The sequence below is a fragment of the Molossus molossus genome, unplaced genomic scaffold (assembly GCF_014108415.1).
Source record: "Molossus molossus isolate mMolMol1 unplaced genomic scaffold, mMolMol1.p scaffold_m16_p_12, whole genome shotgun sequence".
Taxonomy (NCBI): domain Eukaryota; kingdom Metazoa; phylum Chordata; class Mammalia; order Chiroptera; family Molossidae; genus Molossus; species Molossus molossus.
Window position 1 is genome coordinate 100372448 of NW_023425347.1, and position 18106 is coordinate 100390553.

The 18106-nt window shown below is 49.7% G+C and overlaps 1 protein-coding gene across 4 annotated transcripts in view; it reads right to left on the bottom strand.

The window, feature by feature from the left end:
* The window catches only part of CAMTA1 (calmodulin binding transcription activator 1), a 797376-nt gene that overhangs the window by 3334 nt on the left and 775936 nt on the right, over positions 1 to 18106 (bottom strand). For 2 of the 4 annotated variants that reach the window (XM_036255210.1, XM_036255213.1), the window contains 7 exons: positions 15505 to 15692; positions 14503 to 14749; positions 13679 to 13750; positions 11999 to 12019; positions 10485 to 10678; positions 9739 to 9813; positions 6602 to 6632 (listed from right to left, as the gene is read on the bottom strand). In XM_036255210.1, coding sequence (XP_036111103.1) covers positions 6602 to 6632; positions 9739 to 9813; positions 10485 to 10678; positions 11999 to 12019; positions 13679 to 13750; positions 14503 to 14749; positions 15505 to 15692 — 828 coding nt within the window. The remainder of the gene's footprint in view (positions 1 to 6601; positions 6633 to 9738; positions 9814 to 10484; positions 10679 to 11998; positions 12020 to 13678; positions 13751 to 14502; positions 14750 to 15504; positions 15693 to 18106) is intronic. The other 2 variants (XM_036255211.1, XM_036255212.1) reach the window with 2 other exon arrangements.

Consider the following 18106-nt stretch of genomic DNA (forward strand, 5'->3'; position numbering starts at 1 on the left):
CGCGTGTCCGCCAGTGACGCCGTCACTGAGGGCTGCAGAGTTTGAAGACTTCTCAACTCAAAACCTGACAGCATAAAGACAAAGCAAGCCGTTCACGACTTTTCTAGAGTGAAACAGGAAAGTTTTCAAAATATTAAGTTCATCACTGAGATGAAATAAAAGGAGAGCAACGTAGATCCAGAAATGTTTTGTACAGTTTCATACCAGAGACTGTCGCCAGATGGTCATGGTGGGTATAACCTAAACGTTTTTCTTTTAGCTAAAATGGTCACATTGGTTTTTGCAGTTTCTTTCTGAACTAATTAAAAAGTCAACTAAGGCCCTGGCCGATTTGGCTCAGCGGTCAGAGTGTCGGCCCGTGGTCCAGAGACCCAGGTTCGGTTCCCACTAAGGGCATGTACCTCGGTTGCTGTTCATCCCCGGCCCCGGTTGGGGCCATGTGGGTGGCAACCACTCGATGTGTCCCTTTCACATTGATGTTCCTCTCTCTCTCTCTCTCTCCCTCCTGCTCTATCTAAAGATGAATGCAAAAATGTCCTAAGGTGAGGATAAAAATAAATAAAATAAAATAGTCAACTAAGTTTTCATCAGGGTTCTAAGTTGCTGTGTAAGTACTTGGCTATAAATCTAGCGACAGCCTCACACACCCAGTTAAGGAGGGAGGCGCCTCACTGCACAGAGAGGCCACAGCAGTCTATGCAGGAAGAGGGGACGTGGAGGTTTTCAGAGAGATTTCCATACACACTTAACTCACGAGATGAAGTAGAGAATTCAGTTCTTAGTTTCGTGCTGAGGTGCTCAGTGTACTGGCATTATCAGTGACATCGGAATGACACTCGTGGCATGGGTATTTTTTTAAACAGAAAATCATTAAAGGAGAACTTTAGTCCTCACGACATCACCATTCTCTCCAATCTGTAAACGGAGAACCAGGGATTCATAGGGCTAGGGCAGCCTGCGCCCAGTGATCTCGTTAACGGGTGGCAGCAGGGAGCTGAAGCTACCCTGCGCCTCCAGTATCTCAGGATAACAAGATAATGTTTATTTTTTTCAAGTTCTTATTTTATTGGTTTTTCCAAAAGACTTGGTAGAAAATACGCATTTGGAAAATTTCCATGGCCTGAGATAAGTATGTTGTTGAAAACCAGTGACAACAATGACATTTTCTCAGTTCTGAGATGTCATCCTTTGTATGTTGATTTTATTAGTGTTTTAGAGGGAAAAAAGTACCTTCCCATAAAAAGTACTTATCTTTTGTTTTGTTTTATTTTGTTTTAAATCAAATGTCAGTCCAATAAAATACGTTTGGGTGTTACTTTGCCTCCAAAGAAACCGAAAACAACAAATTCTACTACTGAAGTGGTTTGGAACAGCATCCAGTACTAGACTTTCTGTTAAATTCTAAGGAGGAGATTTTTCAAATCAGAGTGTTTCTGACAGTCACAGAAATCTGTTGCTGCTTTGTCTTAGTCAAGGCGTGAATGATCACTAAAACGCGTGGGTTAACCACAACTATATCCACAAGAAGGACCCACGGCAGAAGTTCCAGGGGTACTGCCTGGCGACTCTGCTTGCTTCTTTGTATTTCCAGAATGTGCTGTAATGAGCATGTGCCCCTTTTGTAATATAATTATCTGTGCTTGTCATTCTTTGGGGGAAAAAGTGTGTTTTCTATCTACCTGTTACTACTACTATGTGTTACAAATGTTGTATTGACATGACATTTTAAAAAAATCACTGAAAAAGTCAGTGAAGGGGAAAAAAATCAATTTTATAAAATCAAAACCAAAATCAATCGATCGAACTGGTTTCATTCACATTACCTGTACGGTCAGCATATCTTTCGGTATGCAGACTTGGTAAACATAAACCAGAATTTTTGAATTGGAATGACACTAGAAACTCCAGTACCTATGGTCACCGTGTCCACAGGACTTAGACTACAGGTGTTCAACACACTTCCCCTGGGCTGGGCTGCACAGATTCAGCTTAGGGTTACGGAGTTTCGGTTCTCAAGGAATTATAACAGATTCATTCGGTGCCAAGAAGTGAACTTGAGAGTGAGTGTCCAGGTTATCTAAAAACACATCCTACTGTAATCACACTCACTTCTGAATTTCATTACGCAGAAGACAGCAAAGCAGTCTTCCTAGGTTGTAAGGACCATGCACAGAGGACTCTCCGGCTTCCAGAGGCACAGGGCTGGTACTACCAAGGACAGCGGCAAGGACCACACCACAGAACTGCCCAGCAGTGACTCAGAAACCTGTGCTCACACGAGTGGCTTGCAATTAAGGGAATTCGGACAGCAAGACTTTGACCTGTGACCATTCAACTATTAAGAGGAAAGACAACCCCAGGATTTCCCCCAAGCATTCTAGGCTAAAGATACCCCCCTTTGGGAGATTGTTGCTGTCTCAACCAAAAAAAGAAAGTTGCATCAGAATGTACTGAAGTGATGTATAAGCAACAGCACTGAAAGCCAGCAAAAGCCCACAGGGTTTATATCCATCAGACGTCCAATGATAAATTATGGATCAATGAAGTAGGCCTGCTTCGGCAACTGTGGCAAACAATGGCTCATGGGTAAAGCATAGGCAAAGCTGCTCGTCACATCCACTGGGCAGCGCTCAGCCAGAGAAATGTGTCATGGTCCGTGGCTGTCAGCAGTGTTTTCTCGCGATGCGGGACGTCAGATTCAGGGCAGCCCGGTGCGGCTTTCTGATGTGTTACCTGTTGCTCTGAGAGCTGCAACAGCTTGTGGGGAATTTAGGAAAAGAGAGGTCTTGCCATTTTCCAGAAATCTCATTTGGGTCGCAAAACAAAAAAGACAGAGAGGCCCGATAAGAATGACACAGAGCATGTCGTCTGCAATTTAACACACACCACTGTGTTCCAAAAATATTCATTCCCTAAAAGAGGCAAGCGAGACAAAATTCAGATTTAAGTTACACCCGTGACGACACATCCCACATTCAGCTCCTACTCCGCGCTGCCTAGGACGGGCCACTGGGGCCCTGCACCTCCCATCGGATGTAGCTGAAGGTGTGTGATCTCACAACGGCCAGCCTGGAGCCCGCTTGCTTCTCTCGGTCAACAGTCTACTCCGGAGGCATTGCCGGAGGGCTGCCCACTGGAGACACCCCACAGGGCCACTCTCAGGGCTCAGCACTGAGATCACCAGTTACTAAGGTAACGGCAGCCTCTGGCCAAGTGCCTGGAAACTCAATTGTCATATACAGAGAAAAATGTGTGCCTTAAAAGTGTGTGCCCGAGAAGTATCACCCTTTCTTCCCCCAGCTGGGGTTCTGATTTCAGTAGGATGGCTTCACCCACCTTTACTGAATGTGGATAAATAACTAAGCCAGCAATTTCCAAGAAAGAGGCTATTTCAGTACCAGGATTCCCACTGTTTGTAATAACACTTGTCGTGACTGGGACAGGTTAATAAAGCCCTCTCGCAGAACTACTGTCTCGCGTGGGGGAAGACGAATCCGTCTGAGAATGGCTTTTCAGAGAGTAGTCTCCCTGACCTGTGAGAACACTTTCTCACACACCCAGAACAAGAACCGTCCTGGAGAGAGAGTAGTGGGGGCCGTTTCTAACCAGAAAAGGAGCATCGTCCTTTTTCGTGCCCGCGCCCTGAGGATGAGTGGTTCCGTGAGTCTGTTGTCGACTGCTTCCTCCCCCACGTGGGGCCTGGTTTTCCGCTATAAAGGGAGGACCGTGATCGCACACCCTGACACCCCGCGGGGAGTGCTGCTCTCAGCGGACGCAGCAAGCCAGTCATCTGCCAAAGTCAGGTGACAGCCGAGTTAGCTAGGAAAGCGATGCACGCTGTTGACTCGAATCTAAGAAGCATCTCTGAAATGGACAGTGATGGTGTCCGAGACCAAACACGCCCCTAGGACGGTATCTAGAATCTGAAAACTCCATTTTAAGGTGTTGGGTACATGAGGGGCTGAGCCTACAGGAAAAAAGCTGGGCTTGCCCCGCTGGCGTGGCTCAGTGGATTAGCATCGTCCCATGGACTGAGAGGTCCCGGTTCGATTCCCGGTCAGGGCACATGCTTGGGTTGTGGGCTTGATCCCCAGTAGGGGGCGTGCAGGAGGCAGCTGATCGATGTGTCTTTCTCATATGAATGTTTTTCTCTCTTTTAAAAAAAATTGCAATAAAAATATATATATTTTAAAAGCTGGGCTCAATGAAGAGTATTTGGTGCTTCTTCTTAGCTTCACCCTGAAGCCTGGCATGGCCCACCTTCCCAGGTAGCCTTGTTTCATTGACCTAGGAGCTGGGGTCACAGAGTGTTTTACAAACATTGAGCCATGAAATGTAATTAAGTTTTCAAATATTTCTTTTCTTGTGTAAACTTTAAATGTCTTAAATGCGTCACCAATGAATAAAGTAAGTGTATTATTTTCTTTGACATAAATTCCAGGGATATGAATTCTCCTCAGAGAATGCTCTGCCCCCAAGAGCAATTTCAACTTGGGGACCACAAGAGGGGGCGTCACTGTGACTTCTCCATGAACAAAGAGGGAGAGAGATCGCACAGGTAATTAGACAAAGCCAGAGGCAGGCTCCTCCTCCATGCACGCAGTTAGACAAATAAGACCATTCTAGAAGGACCGTGAAGCTTCTCGGCTCCTCTCTCTCCAACTCCCCAAAGACGCAGAGGCCTGAGGATGCTGTGAAATTCCACCTTCGGAGGAGGATTTTCAGGAGCTCGCGAAGAATGTGGTAGGCACTTAAGAAATTAAGGTGGAGCTAGTTGGCACTGAAAGGCGCCTTTGGAACATGAGGTCTTAAAAACGGTCACGCACCAAGCGAACAAGCTTCGGAAGCGCACAGGTAACCGTGTGTCCTGAAACGCCGGCTCCCTGCGGCAGGCGGATCGGACCACGTCCGTGCCCGAGGGAGTGACTCCAGGTGAACTGAAGACGGGGCACGCACCTGCTCTCTTGGAAAATTGTTAAAATGGGAATCTTACTTATGTATGCGGAGGGTGACAGAGAGAGAGAAACGGAGCTCTGTATCCCCGTTCCTCCTCCTTCAAACCCAGGCATCTCCCAGCCAGCTCTACGCGTGGGACCCCAACCATTTCAAGCGCCTAATTCGAAAGAGAACTAACTGGTTAAATCTACAAAAGAGTGTAGCTGCTGTATTTATTTTTTTCAAACAGATGTTCCCTTCACCAAATATCCATAGTTTTAAATAGGTGAGACTTTAACTCTTTTATAAAAATTAGGTCTTGGATTAGGCAGAATTTCTACAAACTCAATTCTCCTATTATTGTAAGGTGGCAAGCTGCGGCCTGTGGCCAAACCCAGCGCAGGGCACATCTGGGTAAATGAAGTCTTGTTAAAGGGCCACACCACTCGTTTATAAACTGTCTGGCTGCTTTCAGGCTACAAGGGTAGAGCTGATGGTTGCCATAGAAACTGTATGGCCTTTTAAGAAAACGTCCGTTGACCGTTGGCTTAAAATATAATAAATGAACATTAGCGTTGACATAAGTGTAGTTCGATGGGGAACGTTATCTCCAGAAACAGAAGTTTCAGGTTTTCTGAAGTGTGCGCTTTTCTCAGAAATCTTACAATAACTACAGCAAGCTGAGTGTCAGCTGAGGGGTGCGGACAGGCAACCCCCATGTTACATTTTGGGGACGTCTTCTCATAGGACTTCGTGTAAGGCAAAAGCTGACAAATTAATCTACATTCGAGTCTGCACGTGGTGAAGTCTATTCCTGGTTTTTAGAGCAGTTTTCTGGCACGAAATCCTTTATTATCACTTAAGATGTGTTCAAGTCCCATCTGGCTGAGACTCACCCCTGTGCCTGCTGACAGATGAGCATCCCCCGACCACCATCGACGGAAACCTGGCCATTACCATTTCTGTAAAGCACAGGCGAGGGGCGCATCCCCTGGTCCCTGCAGCGCAGGACCCAGAGTTAAGCACTTCCACGTGATCTCTTTGGCTTCGCCCTCGCACGCTGCAGGCCAGCCTGCTCACTATTCCCCAGTGAATGCCCCAGGCTGACTCTGGGCAGGGCCGGCTGTGTTCTGACTTACCTCACAGCACCAGGGAAAAGGAGGCTTAGAAAATAAAACTCTAGGGACAGGGTGACCGGGAAACAGTCATTCTAAACAAGAAATAGAGTAGTTAAAAAATAAAAATAAAAAAGCCAATACCACCGAGGGAGCCCTCTTGCATTGAAATTTGGACACAGCAGATGAGGACATTTCGTGTGGCAAACGGCCTCCATCGCCACGAGCCACCTGCTTCACGTTGTCTCGGTGCAGCCTGTGGATTTCACCCTGGGCCCCGGCCCTGTCTGCTCCCGCCCGGCTCGCCGCATGCCCTGTGGCGCTTTCCAAGGTCCTCCCTTCCACTACTCATGCATTGACGTCCACTGTTCGCGACTGTTTGTATCAAGTAGCATGTTAGTAACTAGGGTTAGTTTGACTTGTATCTTATTTCATTCAATGGATGTGGAACTTACTGGCATACCTAGGCTGCAGCCCCATGCAAGCAAGCAAAAAGCAAAATATTGAAAATGGAAGGTAAAGTAAACTGGCTAGCAGGCAGCTAAACTCACCCTTCTGTACAGCCTATGGTCCACCAGGGGGCTTGGGCAGTAAAACAACACCAAAGAGCTATTAGCATGTGAGGGTCACAACAGAGATCTTACAAATAGCTTTATTTCAACAAAAAGAGAGTTTAAAAGTGGTTCCTTTTATGGAAGGAAGGGAGAGTGGTGGTCAGGTATGTGAAATGAGCAGGTAGGACATTCACCAATTTCTGCTGGGGTCTGAAAACGCTGGGGTCTTGTGGCAGCGAATTCTTGTGAGGAGGGACACCTCTCATCAGTTCCTGAAGCCACCACCTACCTGCCTTTCTAAGAGCGGCCACGGGAGGCTTTCTATCTGAATGCTTCTCAGGGACACGCTACAGGACAGCTCTTCTTAGAACACAAGTCAGTTTAACCATAACACAAGAAACGGTTAAACGTATCCGAGGAAGACCTGAGCTGAACTCCCAGGAGAGACTTTCAGGGTCCCTTCAAGTCAGGGACCCAGACGGAAACGGTTAAATGTATCCGAGGAAGACCTGAGCTGAACTCCCAGGAGAGACTTTCAGGGTCCCTTCAAGTCAGGGACCCAGACGGAAACGGTTACACTTATCCGAGGAAGACCTGAGCTGAACTCCCAGGAGAGACTTCAGGGTCCCTTCAGGTCCCTTCATCAGGCCCCGGACGGGCGTGAGCACTGATCTTAGGCAGTCAGAAAACAGGATATTAACATTTGCCTGCAGCCCTAGCCGGTGGCTCAGCGGCCGGAGCGCTGGCCTGAGGACCGAAGGCTTGTGGGTTTGATTCTCCATCAAGGGCATGCCCCTAGGTTGCGGTTTAATACCCGGCCTTAGTCAGGGTCGTGTGGGAGGCAGCCAATCAGGTGTCTCTCTCTCTCTCTCTCTCTCTCTCGCTTCTTCCCTTCCATTCTATCTACAAATCTATGGACAAATATCCTTGGGTGAAAATTCACAACAACAAGAAATTTGCCTGCATGTTTTTCTGAAATCTAACATGGGAAAGGGCACTAACAGAGCCAACAGGGTCTTCATCCCAAACAAAGAGCAGAAATTCAGAGTCCGTAATCTGATGTCCTCTTCGTAACAGACTTTCTTGTTAGCCTGACCAGGTTATTGCTAGTTAATAGAAACCCACGCTAAGTAAAAGCTTCATGAAGTCCTTGTCTGCCAGGTTACGGAAAGAGGGCCCCAAACGTGGAGTGGAAGGCTGCCTGTTATAGCTTCCCCACGGAAACCGTGCATGGCTACGGCCAAAGGGAAAAGGAAAAAAAGTTCGTAGTCTGCCCCTGGCCGGTTTGGCCCAGCAGTCAGAGCGTCAGCCTGTGGACCAAAGAGTCGCAGGTTCATTTCCAGTCAAGGGCACGGACTTCGGATGCAGTTTGGTCCCCAGCCCTGGTTGGGGTTGTGCAGGAGGCAACCAAGTGATGTGTCTCTCTCACATCGATGTTCCTCTCTCTCTCTCTTCCTCCCTCCCACTCCTGAAGAGAAATGGAAAAATGTCCTCAGGTGAGGATTTAAAAAGAAAAGCACATAGTCACCAGGGTTGAATTACCTACCCACATGTTCAAAGTTTAAGGATAAGACTAGAAGAAATAAGAAAATTTAACTTGTAAACGTTTCGGTTTGTTTGAAGTGGCCTAAAGAAGAGACACATAAAGGCAATCTTCTTGAAAACAAAATCTGTCGGGAAAGTGTGAACCTTGGCCTCAACAGTGCCGGAGGGAGTCCCCCTGGTTGGTTTTGCAGGAAGGACGGAGAGGGAAGGAGGGAGGTGCGCCCATGCGAGAGCAGATGGAGGGCTGAGACCTCCCGGGAAGTGAACTGTCCGGCCGTGAGTGCTGCTGACTCACCGGCAGACCGAGTGACAGAGAGGCTGTCAGGGAGGCTCGCAGAGCGGGTCTCATCATGGCAGAGTCGCACCCACACCTGGACCTGCCTTTCCGGACAGCACTTGCTGTCTCTGGGTGTGGACACGGCCGCTCATTGCTCAGCCAGTCCCAGCGGAGGAGCGAGGCCGCGCCGTGTCCGTCAGCTTCTCGGAGCCTTCCCGCTGCAGAACGCCCACCCGGCCCTAAGGGACGTGCTTTTTAACGCTTCTGTCGTCGCTAACGTGCAGCTCCGGGCAAGGCCTCTGTCGTCAGGTCAATGACTTCTTTCATTAATTTAAGGTAAGGGACAGGTAGCCAGTGAGCCCCTACGAAGTCTCAAAGTCCAAATCTTTTCAGCGTTAACAAGCAGACAGTGTCAGGAGTAAGAAACACGAAAGTAAAACGAATCTGAGGACTCAGATTGGATGTGAACCCCGGGCCTCGGGACTGAGCAGCACGAGCCGTGAGACGCTCGAGAGCGTGCTCGGAAGCTGGGGCCTGTGAACGGCACAGCTCCCCGCGCAGGCCCGCCAGGGCCACGGGGGCAGTCGTTTGAACACGGCACCGATGCCACTGTTCAGGCTGGATTAACTTAAATAAAGAAAACTCAACACTACATCAGCCCCCCCAACCTAAGTGAAGAACCTGGTCTGCCCAAAGAAAGCTCCAATCCGAGGAAACACAGAGGAAGCCCTTGGGCTTAGCTCCACGAGAAGGTGCAGTGTCCGTGGAATCTGCTGTCCTCTCATTGAAAAATGTCCCTCTAATCTCAGGTGTGTGTCATTTCCTAGAACTTCTGTCCTTCAACGTAGCCTGGCTTTAACCGGATTCCACAGAGCCTGTTAGCTACCACCCATCCAGCAGAGGGCGCTAGCACTTCTAACAACCTACTTTCCTCCAGGAGAGACACTGTTTCTTTTCTGTTTGGACACAATAGCACAGTGAGGATCTAGAGTGAAGAACCTACTGAGATGTGGCACAGAAACAAGAGGTTCGAGAGAAACCTGGCATTAAAAGCTCGTTCAGCTAAGTTGTCCTTCCACGGGAACGAAACAAATGCTGGCATACTCTCCAGTCTGGCTCAGCGCCCCCAGATCCAGCGGCAGCAGCTTGGTCCCTAGCCAGAGCTCTCCTGTCCTGATGTCTTTGGGGAGGATCACCCTGACCCTTCGCTGGGGTGAGCTCTACACAGGAGTTAATGAGTGGCTCAGAAGATTAGGGCTGTTTCATTAGTCGTGATGAGTGAAATGTGTAAGATGAGGATTAGTGGACCTACCTGTGGCGACAGCGTCGTAGAAACCTCATTATTTTCCGAGCAGCTTGATCCTGTTTTTTGGTTAGCAAACTGCTCCTGAAAAAAGCCAGAATACTAATTATTGTCAAAAGAAGGGTTCGTACGCAGAACTTGGAAACCCGAGGGCAGGGCGCAAGGCTTTGAATGAGACAGTCTGCGCAGCCAACCCGACAGCGGGGGCAGACCCTGCTTCCGGGCGCCTGTCCGGGCGCCGGGTGGGGGTGTTTTCCACGACCACCAGATGCGCAGTTTGCTGAGAAGGGCATCCGGGCGCCACATGGGCTCTTTGTCTAGAAGCTGACCCTCCTGACTTCCATCCTGCCCTTTGGGCTACCACTTCCTAAACTTCGATTGTCAACACATCTTCCTGCACTGGACGTTTTTATTCCTCTCTCAGGAGGAAGAGCTCCGCTCCCCTCTGCCAGGGCCTGTTACTACGGGAACAGCGTGCCACCTTTGCCAGGGGAAACTTGGGTCCTGCCAGATTCTGATACAAGTTGAAACTGGGCAGAGACTTCACAAAATAACTGGGTGGGAGGTGAAGAGAGAATGAGCTAAATAGACAAACCGGGTGAATGACACAGGCGTAAGCGTACAAAGTCTCGACAATCAGAATGGTCTGGAAAGAAAGACCCTGCAGAAAGCCTTTGTCCCTGCGCCGGCCCTATCCTGGCACAGGGCGACTCCTCCCTCACCCGGGCCCTGCCCTCCGCGCCCACCGCGCCCACCTGAGTCTCTGCTGGACGATGACCGCCGTCCGGCGGGCCTGCCGTCTCTTGCCGCACTTCTTGTAGCTGCGGTAATACTTCTGGATGAGCACGGCGGCGCGCCGGCTCTGCTGGAACTTCTTCTGCTCGTAGTAGCTGCGGAATTTGCTCTGGATGAGGATGGCGGCCTGTGTCATCTTTTTGTAAAGTGCATACTGCGGGGAGACAAGAGGAAGCAGAGCAGTAGCAACAGGGGCCGCACCTGTGTGCCCTCGGCGCCGCTCAGGGCGCCGAGGAGAAGCGGCGTCGCCCCGCTCCCTGCCATAGTCTCTGCTTCGGGTCTGATCACCAGCGAGCCAATCTTTTCACCTACCTTTCCAAAGCAAGAGATTACTTGAAGGGCCACCTTCAGACTATGTATTGCTTTTAGTGTGCCCCCCCACACAACGTCAAAACAAACTGCCCTTCTTGAATAAAAAAAGTAAGAGAGCGATCCACTTAAGACATTTGGGAATCTTAAACACATATATAGAAAGTAAAAATGTAGATGTTTAAGATTACTATTTGCTCTCCAATTTTGAAACCTTTAAAGTGAACCAATTATGCTTCCTAGTTCCCACCATACACGACGGCCTCCCGCTCCTCGCTCTCAGCCCATCCACAAACTTCTGAGTCACAAGGTCCCAAATACAAGGCTTATCATGAAACGCTGACACCTTTAAGCCATTTTAACCTGCAGAAGGTGAGAACACTTGTAGGACCAACACGAGGGGAAGCCACAAAACCTGGACAGCTGTCCCAGAACCGGGATGGCTCAGGGGCCAGGACGGCAGCCCTCCAGCCTGCCCGCGGCAGGACCCTCAAAGTGAGGGACGCAGGCCCAGGAGAACTAGTCTCCTCCCTGTCGGTCTCTGGGCACTAAAAACACAGACCTCTCCATAGTTAAAAAATGGTATGCCCACGTTGGTCAGGGAACAGACTATGGCTCAGCGGACAAGGGCACGCTCTGCCTGCAAGAGGCGACTTACCATCGGAGGGAAAACGCTCTCAGAACACCCTGTGCCTAAGTCTGTCTGCACGCGTGCGGTGGGATGAGGGAGGGGAATGACTCCTCAGGACACGGGCAAGGACCCTTCCGTGTCATCTGACCCACTCTGCATCCTCACTGGTGCAGAAGATGAGGAGCTGGATCCTACGGCACCCCTGCGGTTACCCACAGTGCACACTCGGGACACTCAGGCCACAGGGAGGCGCCCTGGGACAAAGGTCAGTTTCCTTGGTGACTCGCTGGGCTCATGGTGATTGGCTGCACTGGATTCTTTAGATTGACACTGACCAAGAAAGTGTCCAGTTGTTGTTACTGAGTAAGCACGTGGTCCCCGAGGACAGACGCCCTGTGCTCAGGCGGCCTGCAAGTGGGGGAATGCCTACTTCATGACCCTGCCACCTGAATGGCCCCTTCCTGTGGCTGGTGATGGGTGTGGAGTTTGTGATCCTGGTGGAATGATTTGTGAGAGGACTGGGTATGTCATTACCTTCAAGGCTATCCATGTCAGCTTTGGGGAGAAACAGAAAATACAAGATTAACGTTAGACCGCTCAATAGAATGAAATGAAAGAACCAGAACCGATAAAACTCCCACCACCACCACCAACACAAAGGCACGCTGGCTATAGGAATGCCTTCCGTCTTCCAAGATATCTGTCTCATGTTGGCCAATATTCCAAAAAACAATGCCTTCCCTCTTACTGGTTGTAGACAACACTTCTTTGGGAGGGGATTTCAAAAACACCACCACCAGAAACAAACTCATATTTGGGAGTAAAAAGCTCTTGATTTTCAAGTTTGTGACCACAGACGCAGAACTGTGATTCCGGTGCCGCTGTGCGACGTGAGGCCGCCCAGCAAAGGGGAGCTGGCGCGCAGCGCCCCCTGCCTCTGGCTGCAGGAACTGCGGTGTCAGCGTTTGCACAATAAACCTTCGTTTTCTGGGATCTGAACTCAATGGCTCTAAGCGGAGGACGCCCCCCTCTCCCGCCCCACACCAAACGGAACTTAATCCTAGAGAAACTTGAGGCAATGACAACGCATGTCAGAAATCAAAGCCCTGGATCATAGCAAGAGAACATAATCCCACAATTCTGCGTGGCTACTATAAATCTTAGCCCTTCGTATTCCTTAAACAAAGACTGAAAACCTGCCTAAAGCACAACCTAAATAAAAGGTTCCAGAATGTACTGCCAGGACTAAACTTTAGCATATGAACCATTCAAAACTCAATCAAGGCCCTGGCTCGTTTGGCTCAGCAATTAGAGGGTCGGCCCATGGACTGAAGGGTTTCGGGTTCGATTCTCGATCAAGGGCATATAGCTCAGTTTCTGGTTCAATCCCTGGCCCCGGTCGGGGTTCTGTGAGAGGCAACCAATTGATGCATCTCTCTCACATGGATGTTTCTCTCGCTCTCTCCCTTCCACTCGCTCTAAAAATCAATGGGAAAATATCCTTGGGTGAGGATTAACAAACAAACAAACAAAACCTCAATCAGGAAATGTTTTATGTTTTCTAACCACCTAGATGGTTAGAAAGATCTAATATTGTCTTAATTTCTCTGAGCCTCGGCTTCTTCCTTTATCAAATGGAACAGACTCGTTTACTCCACATAATGGTACGGAGCGAAGGAGATGATGTGCCTAGAGCTCCGGTTCCTGTCCACAAGCCAGACCCGCCCTCTGACGGCGGAGACGTGACCCCTGGACGGTCACGCGGCATGAAAGAGCACTCGGCTGTCCTCACGTCCCGTGACTAAGCACGGCAAAAGCCCTTTTGGGTTTTCCAAGGTTTTTGTGACTCTTCATTATAAAATCGCTAAGAAGAAGCCGAAAGGAAAAAAGGCTGAGGGTGATGTCACTTACATAGTTCAAGGTCGGCGATAACAGCCAGCATTTACCTTCTCCGATCACATCAACTCCCTCGAGTCTGTAACCACCTCGGAGTTTACTATGGGAACGTGACTAGATCCTCACGGACCAACATCAAAGGCCAAAGATTTGAACAAAGAATTATTGTGTGGCTGCAGATGGCCTTTTCTCTCTCTCCCATTTGGAACATTGTCCTCCTGTTTTTCATCCAGGCAGTGCGAAGGCACTTTGTGTCCCGGGCCGACCACACACGAGCGTCCTCGGTGGTGGCCCAGCAGGGCCCTGTGCGTGGTTTACCTGTTTGTATTTCCTGTAACAACGCTGGATGACGGCGGCTGCCACTTCCTGCTGTTCCCGCAAGGGTCGGCCCTGAGGGTCAAGTCGGGGAAAAAATAAAAGATGCTTTAGCATGAGAAATGTCAATGTTCCTATGACTTAAAGAGAATCATCCTTCATTGAATCATCTCTCTCAGAACGGAGACCCCGCGTTTAGCAAAATACAGTGATAGTTGTAAGTACAAATTTTTAAAAAATGAATGTGTAGCATAAATCTCCAACTAGTCTCGCTTCTGAATAGAACCATGATGTTTGGATGTTGGGTGATTTGAAAAAAAAGTTCCTTTTCAAAGTATTTAACCAATGAGGGAAGGTGCTATTTGTCCATGACCTGCCGGATCTCCACTGTTTTCTGAGACCCAAGTCCTCCAAGTTTGGGTCCACAGGTAATGGCCTTGAACACCACCCGAGGACGGCGAGTCCTTGAGAATCCGCAGGAGGTACGGACCCTCTCCCGCCCAAACGCACGTGTACACACGCGTTCCCATACAATGCTGGGTCGGCCCCAGGCTGCAGCGACCAGTCCCGCTTCCGGCCATACACTCTTTGTGGCAGAGGACCGACTTTATGCTGAGTACTAAAGGTCCACGTTCATGTCCAACGACAGAGCGGGACGATGACAACCCTCACACCACTGGTCAGGTTAATTTCAATAACGCTTCTGCAAATGATGAATAATTTCATGTCACATAAGTACTAATTCAAATGAAAACTCTACAAACTGGGAAGACAGAGAGAGACAGGTGTGTGGGCGGGAATGCCAGGGGCTGTCCCCTGCCCTCTACCTTGTATTTGCGGAAGGCGGTCTGCACGAGCCGGGCCGCCTCGTACAGCTCCCTCTGCTCGTGGTCGGACAGAGTGAGCTGCGCGAACTCGTTCTCCACCTTCTCGCTGGTCGACGCGCTCAGGAATTCCGACCAGTCGGCCGCGGAGGGAAGGCTCGGCTTCTCGAAAGCGATTTCGCTGACCGGAGAGCCTCCAGGGCTCAAGCTGGTATTAGAAGAAGGGGTGAGAGGCTCATTGTACGCAGTCCTGAAATGAGAGGACACGGGGGAGACCGGTGACCCATCGGCACGGCCCAGTCCACACTGCTGTGACAAGATGCTGTCCACCAGGAGCCACTGGGGACGACTGGGAATAGCTGTCCTTCGGTCGTGAAGCACCCCGACATTAACTCTTTCAACGAGTAAGTTCATACTGAACACCTGCTATGAGTTCAGTACCATGCTCAGGACTAAACCCACTAAGTACCCTACTGTGCCCCCATGAAATGCGCACTGAATCTGGGAGAAACATGACGATGCATTATCTCACATGCTCTGAACACGGGGAGAAAGGTTGTGGACGAGGTGAGGACAGGAGCAGGGCTTAGCGGGTACACATCCTGGTGCCCCCTCCCTTCTCAGTGAGATCCGACACGACATGGCACCCCTCGGATACCACTGGTCTCCCAGGCCACAGTGCGCCCAGGCATTTTTGTTTTTCTATTGATTTTTTAGAAAGAGTGGAAGAGAGGGAGAGGGACAGAGAGAGAGAGACAGAGAGAGAGAGAGAGAGAGAGAGAAGGAGAGAGAGGGAGAGAGACAGAGAAACCGATGTGAGAGACACATTGATTAGTTGCCTCCCACATGCACTGAGACCAGGGCCAGGATCAAAACTGCAACCCAGGTACAGGCCCTTGACTGGGAATTGAACCTGAGACCCTCTGGTGCGTGGGCCGATGCTCTCGCCGCTGAGCCACGCTGGCCAGGGCTGGGCCCAGGAAGGCACCCTGCACAGGGACGGACCTGATCTGGGCCGCGTTCGGCAGGTGGTCCACGTCTGCCAGGTAACTGGCCAGCCAGCTCATTGTACTGCTGATGGTGGCAGTCTCCGTCCTCTCCGACGTGGAGGACTCCATGGGCACAAAGTTCTCCTGCTTGATCCGGTCAGGTGTGGCTTCGATGATGTGCTCTGCCAAGGTCATCATGTTCACCTGGAGGCCGGAGTGCGCAGGACACTCAGGTTAGAGCGGCACCTTCGAGGCCTGCCACCCAGCCCCCGACCTTGGAAAGAAAGAACTCAGGTGGTGCTCACACCTCAGCCTCACTCACTCCAAGATCATCGTCCAGTGTAACACCACTCACCCGAATATGCTGGGGCCTGATTATCTCCACGATGTATTTTGGCCAAAACCTTTAGTCAAGTCTTGGAGCAGTCGTGCCTGCTCTACCCTCCCAGCCAGGGTCGCCACTTAGTGACACTGTGCCTGGGCAGCTCTCCAGCAAGTTGTCGTAGGAAGGGGGTGACACCAGGGGCCACCTAGCCAATATGCACCTCCATTTTGCCTGGAGAAGCCCAGTTCTGGAGAGAGCACCAATGAGTCAACCCCCAGGGGACAGCCCATCAGCGATTAGACCGTTATCATACTGCTCCTCAATCCCGCACCTTCCCCCATCCAGGGGGAGGTCGCGCGACCCGTTTCTGGACAGTAAGACTCTGTGGGAAAATCAATTATTTTTCAAAGTTCAACCACTGTAGTTAGGCTGCTGATACTTGCACCCAAAGTACATTCCCAAAAGAGGTGTCAGGAACCCTTCAACCAGTCTGGAGTGGGGTACGTGTTATCAGAACCAGAGAGATGGCCTTGCTTTAAAATTTCCCTTGCCCGTCTCTTGATAATGGAAAGTGTATACAGCAGGCGAAGTTTTTAAGTGAATTGAAAATGTTCTGAGAAGGTCCATACGAAGGCGACATAAGGCTCATCTTATGGCCTGAAAGGCCTCTGCTAAGTCAGTGGTTCTCAACCTTCCCAAAGCCGCGACCCTTTGACACAGGTCCTCGTGTTGTCTGTGGGCGTGTCTGCATGTGGGCGGACCCACCTGGAGACGGACAGAGGAGCGGTGTCTCGTTCCTAAGACCATCGGAAATATGTGTTTTCCGATGGTCTTAAGCGACGCCGGTGAAAGGGTCGTTCGACCCCCAAAGGGGTCGTGACCCACAGGTTGAGAACTGCTGTGCTAAGTAAAAGAAGCCAAACACGGAAGACGATGTAGTATAGGTTCTATTTCTGTAAAATTTCCAGAAACAGCAAAACTCTGGGGAGAGAAATCAGACCAGTGGTTGCCTAGGGCTGGGATGGAGCAGGGACGGCCGGCCAGCGGCGCAGAACTTTTGGGGGTGATGGGAGCGCTCTGAGGGGGACCGTGGTGGCGCTGCATGGCTGTATCCGTCCACGGAATTCCATCACAGCAAACACGCCGAAAGGTGGGTGTTACATAACTGATGTCTCAACAAAACTGCTAAAAACACTTATCTTAGGCAATTTTCTAAATGTTTGACGTAGAGCAAGAGTTATTTCTGTAGCTGGAATAAAAATGAAGACATTTAGGAAAAAAATATCGCAGCCTTTCTTTCCCTTGGATATTGGCTCTGGATTTGAGACTCAAACAGAAGAAAGAAGGCTCTACCTTTCTCATTCCCGCCCGGGGAAGTAGTCAAATATTTTATTAAAAGCAGAGTGGGATTTAGAGACTGAAGAACCCAGAGACTGACTCCACAGTCACCCCCAAATCCTCCGTTTCAGAAATATGATCAGTGTGAGAACACCCTGACATACCAGTGCGCAGGCTGAAATGCCGCGTAGCTGACTTTACTGTGAGGCCTGCGAAAAGGCAATGACATTTAAATGACTTTAAACCAAGGAATATTCTAAGCTCTTGGACCTAAAAAAGTCACGCCAGCCTGGCCGGTGTGGCTCAGTGGTTGAACGTCATCCCACACACCAGGAGGTCACTGGTTCGATTCCCGGGCAGGGCACGTGCCCAGGTTGTGGGCCTGATCCCCAGTGGGGGGCATGCAGGAGGCAGCCAGTGGATGTTCTCTCTCATCCATGTTTCTCTCTCTCCCTCTCTCCCTTCCTCTCTCTTTTTCAATAAAGAAAAAAAAATGACCTCATTCATTTCTAAATGTCTCCGAAATGCGTTCAGAGAAGACAAAGATAGCATTTAAATGTGCAGCTTCGGGTTTTCATTTAAATTCCCTTTGTCTCCTAATATAAGGGCAACATTCCTAGCTGTGTCCTGAACATGTAAAGAGAACTGAGCAGACATCGGCTACATGCATGAATTACATGTATCTGTAGAAATATATACCGCCCATGAAATGTATATTAAACATGTATCAGGCCAAGCTTTCCAAACACATTGTTCAGTTTTTTCCTGTCTACTCGAGCTGACAACTTCTGAGCGAGGTGCCTTAGTCCTCACACCACGACCATGGTTGTGGTTCAACATTTCTTTTGTTTACTAGTTTGTACTGTAATATTTAGAAGCTGTGTTGTCAGGTGCACAACGGCTCATGACTGTCCAACTTCTTGATAAATTATATACATGTATGTACACTATCTGC